The following is a 12,526-nucleotide window of genomic DNA, read 5'->3' on the forward strand; positions in this document are numbered from 1 at the left end:
CTTTCCATTGAGAAATCCCAGGGGGGTCCGCCTTCTTCCAGTTAAGAAGAATAGTCTTCCTGGCATAAAATGCCGCATAAAATACAAACAGTTGCCTATGCGTGCCCACCACCCCATCACACACCCCCAACAGCAGGACCACAGGGTCCATCCCCACCGAGAGGCCCCCCACCGAATTCAGAACCCCCACCACCTCCCTCCAGAAGGTCTGAATAACCGGACATTCCCACACTACATGCATAAATGTCCCCACCTCCACACCACATTTCGGACATCTATCGGAGCTTAGTGGGTATTTTCTCGAAAGTCTCTGTGGAGTGTAGTAAGCCCTATGTATAAATTTCAGCTGAATAAATCTATCGCGTGCAGAGATCATCCGGGGGATATAGTTCTGGATGCCTTCCTGCCAGTCCTCCTCATTCAGTGAAGGAAGATCAGACCTCCATTTGCGAAAAAGCGCAGACTCTGCTACGGGTTCCGAAGTGGAGAGCCTGAGGTACAAGGAGGAGAGGACACGATCAGCATATTTGGAGATAAGGAACTTTTCAATCTGGTGCGAGCAGACCGAGATTGGGGCAGGGAATTGGGCCCGCGCCGCATGGCGCAGTTGCAGGTATCGAAAAAACATCTTATTCGGCAACCCGAAGTCCCTCTTAAGGGTATCAAAGTTTAGGAGGACCCCCCTAGGCATAATCTGCTGTATGGTTGTGATGCCATATTTGGCCCACAGGGCAGGATCCGGGATAGAGTTAAAATGGCGCAGCTGCGGGTTGCCCCACAACGGCGTATGGGGTGAGACTTCCAAAGGGTCGTTAAGCTTCCTCGACACCTGCATCCACACACGCACCGTCGTCGCCATGTTCGACGTGACCGTAGGGTGAGCTTTAGGGCCCCTAAATACCAAGTTACTAAGCGCAGCATAAGACCCCAGAATGGCCGCCTCCAGATTAACCGACGGATTGGACCTCGATTGCACAAACCACCACCTCACTGTCACCAGCACCGCCGCCCAGTAGTATTGTTTCAGGCATGGCAAGGCCAGTCCCCCAGCCGAAAGAGGCAGCTGAAGGGCCCGCCTCCCCACCCTGGGCACCGCTCCAGCCCAAATAAACGTGTTGATCACCCGATCCGCCCTGAGGAAAAAGGAATTCGGGATCGGGGTAGGGGTGTTTCGAAAGACATACAAAAACTTTGGCAAAAAGGTCATCTTCAGGAGGTTGATTCTACCCACCGGTGATAAGGGCAAAGACTTCCACCCTTGGCACTTGACAGTCAGGTCATCTAAGATAGGGTACACGTTGTCAACTAGGTATTGCTTGGGATCTCCTTTCACTAGAATCCCCAAGTAACGAAACCCCTGCACAAATTTCAGTGGCGTTGGCGTGACTTCATCACGGGGGTCTTGAGATAGTGAGAACAGGGATTTATCCCAGTTAATCCTAACTCCCGAGAAGGAAGCAAATTCCTCCATAATACACAGGGCCCTCTGTAAGGAGGCAGATGCATCAGGTAGGTAAAGCAGTGCGTCGTCCGCATAAAGCGAAATTTTCTCACTAAGGGGGCCCACCCGCAGTCCCACAAACTCCTCCGACGCCCTTAAAAGTATGGCGAGGGGCTCTATTGCCAGCGCAAAGAGGCCAGGGGACAGAGGGCACCCCTGCCTCGTGCCTCTACCCAACACAAATTCCTCCGACACCGCACCATTGGTGCGAACTCTGGCCACGGGGTGGTTATAAAGCAGCCGAATCCAGGAGATAAATTTGGGGCCAAAGTGAAAGCGCTCCAAAACTCCCCAGAGAAATTGCCATTCTACAGAGTCGAACGCTTTTTCGGCGTCTAGCGACGCCACTACTCCTTGTCCCCGACCCACCTTAGCCCTAGAAATGTGGGTATAAAGGCGTCTAATGTTAATGTCAGTGCCCTTGCCCGGCATAAAGCCCGTTTGGTCACCATGAACCAGGGTCAAGATGACAGAGTTAAGCCGATTTGCCAAAATCTTTGTCACTATTTTTGCGTCAACATTAAGCAGAGAAATTGGGCGATAGGAGGAGCAATACTCAGGGTCCTTATTCGGTTTAGGGATAACTACTATCACCGCCTCGGACATAGTGGGCGGCAGATTCCCCTCTGTCAGCATGGTACGGAGTAGGGCGTGAAAGCGCGGCGCCAGTGTGTCAGCGTGCATTTTATAAAACTCTGCAGGTAGGCCATCTGAGCCCGGAGTTTTCGAACCCTTGAGGGAGGCAATAGCCGCCTGAACCTCTTCAAGAGAGATCGGGGCCTCCAGGCGGGTACGGTCACCATCAGAGAGCTGCGGAAAATCCACCCGGTCTAAAAATTGACCAAGGGCTGCCAGAGTAAAAACCTCCCTAGGAGCATAAAGGGCCTTGTAATATTGTACAAATCGAGCGTTAATTTGAGAAGGGTCTGAGAGCACCTCATCCTGTTCCCCTCTAATCCTGGCGATATGTGCCACAGAAGCCCTCTCTCTAGCCAACCAGGCCAAAAGTCTACCCGTTTTTTCCCCCTGTTCAAAAATGCGTTGATTGGGCCAGCAAAATCTTTCTACTACCCTCCGTCCTGAGCAAAGCGATCTCTCTGTGTACCGACTGCAAGGCAGTGTATGAGTCTCCGCCACCCCCCAGCGTATAAGCTTTCTCAAGCTCCTGCGCCTTCTTCTCCGCCTCCGCCAGTGCCAACCTAGAATGTTTCCGGGCCTTGGAAATGGCAGACTGATATTGACCTCTGGCGTAGGCCTTAAAAGCGTCCCATAGCACCGAGGACGTCGCGGTGCCGGCATTTACCCCCCAGTAGGCTCCCAACTCCCCCTCCACCTCCGGGGCTACCCGCTCGTCCGTTACCCAATAACCAGAAAGTCGCCACATGGCTGGTCCCCGAGTAGGGCCCACCTCAAGCCGCAGCAGCATGGGAGCGTGATCTGATATACCCCTAGGTAAGATTTCCACATTGACCGTGCGGGGAAGTAACAAAGCGTCTGCCAACAGCAGGTCAATCCTTGAAAAAGAAGCATAAGTGGCAGAGTGGCACGTGTATTGTTTATCATTAGGATGCTTCCACCGCCAGATATCAGTGAGCCCGTAGAGATCCATCCAGGTCAAAAGCGGGGAGCTCTGACCCGCCCCCCCCCCCCCCGAAACCTATCCAGAGAGGGGTTCGGGGTCATATTAAGGTCACCCGCCAACAATATTGCAGCCCCTGGGTACAATGCCATGATAGGGGTCAACTTGTTGAGGAGCTCCATAGTAGCCGGCGGTGGAACATAGACACCCATCACCAGCATCTCCAATCCATTACACATGGCATGGATCACCACATACCTGCCACCCGGGTCTAAGTGGAGATCTAGAAGGTTAAACTGAAGAGATCTGTGCACCAGAACACTGACCCCCCTGGCATACACCGAGTAAGTAGAATGATAATATGCCCCAACCCAGGGTTTCTTGAGGGCCAGCGTCTTCCCACCCGTCAGATGAGTCTCCTGTAATATGCAGATCTGCGGGGAGTACTGCTTGAGAAATGTGAATACCAGGGAACGTTTGAGCCTCGAGTTGAGGCCTCGCACGTTCCAGGACAGAATGGTTAGAGGAGCCATAGAGTCATCTCACAGAAAAAGACGCGGCCTCCCGGAAACCACCACCTCAGACCCAGGAGACCACCCGATATTCCTCCAGTCCAAACCCCCCCCCCCCCAGAGACCCCCACCCCCCACAGTAGTAAATAGAAATTCCCAAAATTCCCCCCCTAACATCCCAGACCCATAGCAAAAATCTGACCTCAGCACTTCACATAGAGACAAAGAGTAATGCATATAAATGAATTTCCTGAACACCGTGCCCAAACCCCCCCCCACCCCGACACCACCCCCCAAACTTCGGTGTGTCCTAACCCCAAACCAAACCGTCCTGGCAATAACCATGGGGATGCATGAAAAGATGAGCACCATGTGTGCAACCGTCCGAGCACCGCAAGTCCGGCCCAGACCATCTGTCGGATAAAAGGGCCCTGCAGAGGCATGTTTATCTAAGTTCACCCGGCATGAGCCGGGGGCAGAGTCTTGAAAGAAAAGAACTGTTGCATAACAAAGGAAATAAGTAATGCGCCACCAACAAATAAAAGTCATAGTCAGAATAAGCTCAGGCACAGTAGAAACAGTAGGCAGTCTATCGGGAAGTAGCGTAGTAGTACACCGCCATTGTCACAAAGCGGAGCTCAAGCCAGCTCATGTCCAACTAGACCGGCTGGGGCGCCGCGTAAATTGAAGGTAGGGTACAGGTAGAAATCAAACAAACAGCACCCCAGGGGCAGCTCACCGATCATCTCTGTTCCTCGGCAAGGTTTCCAACCAGGTCGCAGCATCATCCGGCGATGTGAAGAAGCGAACCGTTTCACCATCTTGGACACGAAGTCGGGCCGGGAACAACATACTGTACTTAATTCGTCTATTGCGGAGGTTGAGCTTAACCTGGTCAAATGAGCGACGTAGCTTCTGGGTATCGATAGAATAGTCCGGGAAAATCATCAGTCGCGCCCCCTCATAGGTAAGGGCCTCCACCTTGCGTGCCTCCCGTAGCACCAGATCTCGGTCTCGAAAGTGGAGTAGGCGAAGGATAAAGGTGCGTGGAGGAGCCCCCGGAATTGGCCGGACGGCAGGCATTCTATGTGCCCTCTCCACCGTGAAGAAACTTGAAAAGGGTGCCTGGGGTAGGAGTGTACGAAGTAAATTTTCTGTGAAGGTGTGGGGGTCTGCTCCTTCCGCCCCCTCAGGCAGTCCCACAATGCGAAGGTTATTCCTTCGATTCCTGTTCTCGGAATCTTCTGCCCTGCTTTCCAGTATCTTCACCCTGGTCTGCAGCGTTCTGAGTGTCCCGGAGTGGTCTCGCAGCACATCCTCAGAGTCCCCCACCCGCCGCTCCGCTTCAGTCAGCCGGGCGCGGAACGAATCCATATCTCTGCGGATAAGGCTTATATCGAGCTGCACCGATTCGATCTTGCCCGTCAGGGTGGATTGGCAGGTGGTGATAGCCTGCATCAGCGCCGTAAAATTCGACTGCTCTGAGAGCGCCGGGTCCGAATCTTCCGGCGGAGACGCCATGCTGGCCGCAGGCTTCGGGTCCGGGGATAGGCCGGAACTGGGCCTCGGCTTTGATTTGGCCGATGCAGGGGTCCTACGGCAACCGGAATTGCCCCTACCTTTGGTCATCCCCTCCCGGGACCGTGCGCACCGGAGTAGGCTGCTCCACGAGCGGTATCTGCAGGGCTAAGGGTCGTTTGCAACGGATGAGCGGCCGGAGCTCTCAGCAAGTGCGTCCGCTCAGTCGGCCATCTTGGACACGCCCCCGAGATCCGGGCAGTTTATATGGCTCTCATAAACAGGTCTTTCAGACTACAGGGTCTCCCTGTTCGGGTTCAGTCCGAAAATGCCACAGCAGTGGCCTATATCAATCACCAGGGCGGTACCAGGAGCCTGGTTGCGCAAAAAGAGGTGAATCGCATACTTGTCTGGGCAGAAAGGCATGTTCCATGCCTTTCTGCAGTCTTCATTCCAAGAGTGGAAAATTGGCAGGCGGATTTTCTGAGCCGCCAGCAGTTGTGCCCAGGAGAATGGGCTCTGCACCCTGACATGTTTTGGAACATATATCGCAGGTGGGGTACTCCAGACGTAGATCTGTTTGCGTCCAGGTTCAACAGAAAACTTGACAAATTTGTGTCAAGGACAAGAGATGCACTTGCTCAGGGGTCGGATGCTCTGACAGTTCCCTGGGATCAGTACAATTTGATTTATGCCTCCCCCCCGTGCCCACTTCTGTCGTGGTTCCTGTGAAGAGGGAGACTAAGTCGGTTCTTTTGGTAGCCCTGGCTTGGCCGTGGTACAGAGATCATGAAGTTGGCAGTAGGCAGGCCATGGATCCTCCCTCTCCAGCCAGATCTGCTCTCACAGGGTCCAATTTACCATCCTGCTTTACACAGTCTGAATTTGACGGTTTGGCTGCTGAGACCCACATTCTGAGAGACCGTGGGCTTTCTGGGCCAGTCCTTTCTACTCTGGTCAATGCCAGAAAGCCGGCCTCCAGGCTTATTTACTACAAGATCTGGAGGGCATATGTTTCCTGGTGTGAACTCAGGGAATGGCATCCTAGAAAGTATGTCATTAGCAGGATCTTGGCCTTCCTCCAGTCAGGCCTAGAAATGAATTTGGCCGTAAGCACTATCAAGGTGCAGATTTCGGGCTTGTCAGTGTTTTTTCAGAAGCCACTTGCATCGCATTCCCTGGTGCAGGCTTTCATCCAGGGGGCTATGCGGATAAGGCCGCCAGTCAAACCTCCAGTATGCCCATGGGATCTGAATTTGGTTCTCTCGGCTTTGCAGGGACAACCTTTTGAACCTTTGCATCTGGCTTCGTTAGTTCTTTTGACTAAAAAATTGGTTTTCTTTTCTAGCCGTAGATATGGCTGAGTGTCAGAACTAGCAGCTCTCTCCAGTAAAGAGCCGTATCTAATTATTCATAAGGACCGGGTGGTAATGCGTCCCAACAGGTCCTTTCTACCTAAAGTGGTTTCAGGATTCCATTTGAATCAAGATGTAATCCTACCATCCTTTTTTCCAGACCCATAGTCCGCAGAAGAAATCTTTGCACACTTTGGATGTGGTAAGGGCAATCAGTATCTATCTTCAGGCAACTGCTCAGATAAGGAAAACTGCTTATTTTGCCGGAAGGGCCAGGTGGCATCAAAATACACTCTCGCAAGGTGGATTAGACAGATGATTTCTCAGGGCTATAATGTTAAAGGGAAGATCCCTCCTTTTCAAGTGAAAGCACACTCAACGAGGGCTGTAAGTGCTTCTTGGGCAGTGCATCACCAGGCTTCCCTGGCTCAGATCTGTAAGAATGCAACTTGGTCATCAGTCCACACATTCACCAGATTCTATCAGGTGGATGTCAGAGGGCAAGAGGATAGCGCCTTTAAGCGCAGTGTACTGCAGACCGCAGTTTAGGTCCTCCGGTCCATGGTGGTCTATAATTATGATCTTTGTCTCCCTCCCCTCAATCTGAGCACTTCTTTGCGACATCCCACTATGTAATGAAGCTCCTGTGTCCCGTGATGTATGATCAAGAAAATAGGATTTTTATATACAGCTTACCTGTAAAATCCTTTTTCTTGAGTACATCACGCTCCTCTTGGGTTTTACATGGTTTCCTATTGCTTGGCTACAAAACTGAGGTGCCTCCCATATGGGAGGGGTTATATAGGGGAGGAATTCTCCTTAATTGGGGGTTAACCAGTGTGCAATGGCCAGAGGTGCCTATATAACCCACTATGTAATGAAGCTCCTGTGTCCTGTGATGTGTTCTCAAGAAAAGGATTTTACAGGTAAGCTGTATATAAAAATCCTATTTTTTTTTTTCAGTGGTTTTCATAAAATCAACATTGGATCATGCCTGATTAATTGTTCAAATGGCTGCTGGTAGTCTTGCGTAACTCTTCAGGGTCCTAGGTTTGTTCAATATCTTGACATCTGCAGTTTAATATGACCTTTTTAAAATGAGACATGTTAAGGTTATGATATTTTTGAAGTCGTGACATGCTGCAAAAATAAAGCTAGCTATTTGTCTTTTACCACTTTTTTTTTTTTTTTTTTTCTTACAATAAAACCATCTCTAAGACTTTTTTCAGTGTGAAAGTAGTACAAAATGTTTTGAGAAGAAATACCGCTGTGATGGGGTGCCACAGTGTCCTGATGGCTCTGATGAAAAAAACTGCTGGAGACCAACAGATCCCTCTGTTCGGTGTTTTTCGAAGGCTTGCTGCGTTCCTCAGAATTGGATCTGTGATGGTAAACCAGACTGCGTTGATGAGGCTGATGAGCAAGGCTGTGGTAAGCCAAATATTTTGACCAAATCTGTACTCATTCATTTATTTTTATTTTTTTTTCCCTCTATAGTTAAGCATTTTCTGGTTTGCTTGTTTGGTGTCATCGAATGTGTACTGGTTTGAAAAAATGTTCCATCTTGTCGACATGGCATTCTACCTCAATGATTCTGGGCAGCGAGCGCCTCTTCAGAAATCTTTTTAAAAGAAAATGCAATTTAGATGACATAATATATTTCATTTAAATTGAAAAGCTTACTTCATGCTATAAAATAAGTCATCACTATTCAAACAATTCAGCTGTGTGCAATAAGGGTAGAGGTGTATGTACCAAAGAGTAAATTATAGCGCTCAAATAGTGTTAAATCATTAATTTAAAATGCATCAAATGTAACCTGTGATCTATTGAGTCACTGCATAGTTATCTCCCAATAAGAGTTCTAATGTGCAAACAAAATAATCCACTGAGCTGTGTGACTTCCTTCACCAAACACAAATGGCAACACCAGCCGTGCGGGTCCTTCCACCACAGTGGTGGCTAGTGTTAATCTGCGCGTGATAGATGGGAAGGTGCCCCTGAGCACTTTTTTTTTTGCCAATTGACTTTCTTGTGGGGGCACTCACCTGGGTGGAGGAGCCGAGACCCAAAAAGGGGATCGGGCTGTTCTGTACCTTGCATACAGCAGGTAGGTATATGTAAATTTTACAAAAATTCCTTTAGAATCACTGAGACCTCCCAGATGAGTGTTACAGCAGTCTCATTGCAAGTGCCCCTAAGGATGATGCAGCTTCTGTCGTAAACCTGAAGACTAGCTCTGTGGAGCTGAGGCCTCCAACCAGCCTGGCATGCAGTCCTAGTTATCTGGCACTGTGCATGTAAGGTAATGGGACAGATGTCCTAATGATTCACATCATTAGGACATCTGCACATAAGAAGCTAAAGGCAGATGCAGGTAAACTGATAAAACATGGAAATGCTTGCATAATTCTTTTCTGATCTGGTATTGGTAGCATGGGCAGGACATGTAGCTGAGACCTGCTCTACTTCCTCCTTCTGGGATCTCTTCCCAATAACAGTCAGGAAGTGACTTGCATATTTATACGTTGGTGCGACGCTAGCAGTTGAGGGCAGCGGATCTCTGCACAATCAAAGGGCATCGTTTTATAAAATTCCCTGCTTAGCATGTCCATTTTCAGCACAGATTGTAGAATTACTGGCAGTCAAGTGATTGCCAAGGCCAGCTGTCACAGCCTCAGGGCTATTGGTACTGCTGAGTCAAATTGAGTCCCTTTGGGGCAACTTGGTAGCCTTGCTTATTCCTTGTATATGGATGGAAGAGAAACCTGGTAAAAATATCTAAACCCAAGTGAATATATTTGTGTGTGTGTGTGTGTGTGTGTGTGTGTGTGTTTTATTTATTTTTTATTTTTTTTGCACCTAGGGATCTGGCTAGTAAAACTTGTATGGAGAAGCAATATTCTTAATAGTATTCTCTTAGAAGGCAAGTGTTGGATCAGTAGATTTAGATGGGCTTTACATAAGTTTAATAACTAAAGCTGGTGTTTAGCTAAGTTACAGCAACAGGTTTTTGTTTTGTTTTTTGAATAAAGATTTCAACTGAATTATAAAAAAAAACTGATCACTGTACCCCATTAAAGTCTCAATACTCTGCCACTCCTGATAGACAATTTGGTTTGCGTAAAGTTGGGGGGGGGGGGGGGAACTTATCAGTTCACCAGTTGAAAATAAAGCCTTAAATGAATGCTTCCACCACACATTACGAATTGGTAACCTGCAATATAGAGTTTTGGGATTTATAGTCACCTTACCATGTAGAAAGTACAATACTTTTTATAGGGACATGCCTGACACTTCCCTTGCAACATTTTGCCATGACTTGAAAGACTTTTCTGTTTGACTTTACACTCTACCACAAGCATTATCTGAATGCTTTACACTTGCAGAACGTAAGGAATGTGGCATGAACAAGTTCCAGTGTACTAATGGACAGTGTATTCCCTATACTATGCACTGCGATGGAGACAATGATTGTGATGACCACTCAGATGAACAAAACTGTACAGTCACTAAACACGTCCGCTGTCAAAGTGGAGAGTTCAAATGTCTATCTGGTGAATGCTTGCTAATGGAATGGAAATGTGATGGTGCAAAAGACTGTAAAGACGGAAGTGATGAAAAGGTAATGATTTGCTGGATTCACAAGGCAACTGCACTTATGTGGTGTGTTTTTTTTTTTTTTTTTTTTTTTTTTTTTTTTTTTTTTTTATATATTAAAGCTGTGTTTTATTGAAATATGGTCTACAGTTTTACCTTTCAAAGTATTTGAAGTTCTGTTTAGCCAGTCTTGTGGACCAGGCACCTCTTCCAGACATCGTAGCTAGGTTGAGGATCCTCACTACTTCCATTGCTGCTAGGCAAAGCATCTTGTTAACGAGACTTTTTGACTTAAAGGTCTCAACTTGTTTCAATGTAGCACCACTTACTAAAATTGTAACAAAGCTGGTGGATAAATAAGCACACTGAATGTTCTTGGTTTTGTTTCATTAAGAATGATTTCTCCTTGTTGCAAAAATCACAACCTTCGCATCAGAATACATGGCCTCTGGTATTTGTTACCCTCCTATCTACCTTTTTTATCATGCTACCTGCTATTAAGGCATAGCTGAGGTCATTGGAGGTCCTGAATACCTTTGTTTCAAACTGATTTGTAGGGAAATTATTAAAAGACATGGCAAGGTAGTCAAGTGAAACGGATGGTTAAGATTGTTATGGTCCTAACATTGGAATTGCATCACCTTGTATTGGCAATGAGGATTAAGGACCTGTGTACTCAGGACATTTTGAGCACATTAGAGCTGCTTCTTACTATAGATTATCCTATAGAAGTCAATGGAAATGCAAAAACTGTTTTAAAAAGCTTAACACAACTTTGAAATGCAGGTCAGGTCAACTGCACAAGATAAAATTCAGAAGCATCTCAAACTGATCCTATATGGAATTGGAATACATGTGAAATTATCAATGGGGCTCATTCAAAACTATGCAGTAACAAGGGTCAATAGTTATCTTACTGCGGTGCTTTAAAGGCCTCATGCACACTGGGCGTTTGACTGGCATTTCTGAACACCAGGAGCAAAGCGGCATCAAAAATGCTATGCGTTCGGCTGGCTCAGGGTATTTTCTGCCTCTAAATGTCTAAACACCTGTGCATGGACTCATGTGTTAACATTGAGGGGTGTTCAGAGGCAGAAAAAAGCCTCGAAGTGGCATTTTAAAGGTCCAATGTGCATGAGGCCTAGCTGACACTACAATAAACAGTGGAGGCCAATGTACTGCAGTGCACCACAATAGATAATATAGGTGGAAAGTGGCCCTTACACACAACCAGATACTGTTACAGCTCCAAAATTTAGATCCGGCAACTTGATGCGCTGAGTGAATGACCGAGTATCAACACCAAATTGCTCTCTTATCTGTTTTGTGTAGCCATGGTGTAAGCATTGACTAACAATCTGCCAAATCACCCCACTGCCAGACTTCATGCATGTTTTCCAGAGACAATGAACAGTCATTTGTGAGCTTTGCTTTTTTGTTGGGGGGGGGGGGGGGTACTACTTGGGGATTGGGGTGCCCATAGGATAGATCATTGCCATCATATTTACAGGTTTCAATATACTTTGATAATTAGAGCCTGAAGATTGTGCACACTTGTCTAAGTAGAAATCCTCTCCTGCAGCTCCCAGTGCACTGTTATGCCCGCTACATCTCCTATGCAGACTATTGCTCCCTGCATCGCCATGCAGATTACTGTTAACTATGTTCTCCATCCATCACTGTGTGAGGGACAAACATCACTTTTGATTGTGTAAAAGTAATGCTCTTGGTTCTCCACCATCCCAAACTGGCTTGTCCTTGCACACTTGGTTTCCTCCTGCACAACTTGTTACATTAGGGTATAACACATCCTCTTCTAATGGGTATGAAGAACTCGCTCTGAATAAGCCCCTCTACTGGCTCTGGTGACTCGCTGCTGCTAGGCCTGAGGCCTGCAGAGCCTCTCCCCGGAGGCCTAGTAGGTTTAGGCCATGTTCTAGGAAATGGACTACTGCTCCCAGCCCGTCCAACTTGCAAATTGTGTTCCCTGATCCAGGCTTCTCCATCCACTGTATCGATTCAGACTTCATTAGTGACCATATACTAACAGAGTTCCCTTCAGACCCCCTGGCACCTCCAGCCATCCACTGTGATAACTCTCCAATCTTCCAAACTTCCAGCCCTGAGTCCTTGATGAGGAATTTGCCTGGACCATGCATTCCAACAGCTTCTCCTGCCCTCTCTGCTCCAGAAGCTCCCTGCCATGACTGTATGGTGAGATGTTGCCAGGGACTGTGTGAAGGCAATGTTTCCTCACAGCTCTCCCTGGGATGACTCCTGTGATCCCGCCCCCCCCCAGATGGGGGTGTGGTCCTGCGGCTGTCTAGCACTCCATTCCTCACTTCAGCTAGCAGACTCTCCTCCCCAGCAGCATGTGACCTCAGCATTTATAGGAGGCCTGCCCCCTGCCAATGTCTGTTATTGGTCAGAGCTCCCACATGTGCTGCCTGCCACCCCAGCT

General features: G+C 47.9%; 1 protein-coding gene across 1 annotated transcript in view; it reads left to right on the forward strand.

The window, feature by feature from the left end:
- LOC143975874 (uncharacterized) overlaps window positions 1-12,526 on the forward strand; it is a 215,635-nt gene that overhangs the window by 129,689 nt on the left and 73,420 nt on the right. Inside the window, exons 16-17 of the mRNA XM_077478427.1 lie at window positions 7,684-7,896; window positions 9,855-10,090. Of these exons, the coding sequence (XP_077334553.1) occupies window positions 7,684-7,896; window positions 9,855-10,090 (449 nt within the window). The remainder of the gene's footprint in view (window positions 1-7,683; window positions 7,897-9,854; window positions 10,091-12,526) is intronic.

This window comes from Lithobates pipiens, unplaced genomic scaffold (genome assembly GCF_037356315.1).
Source record: "Lithobates pipiens isolate NorthernLeopardFrog02 unplaced genomic scaffold, aLitPip1_a1.2 Scaffold_13, whole genome shotgun sequence".
Classification (NCBI taxonomy): Eukaryota; Metazoa; Chordata; class Amphibia; order Anura; family Ranidae; genus Lithobates; species Lithobates pipiens.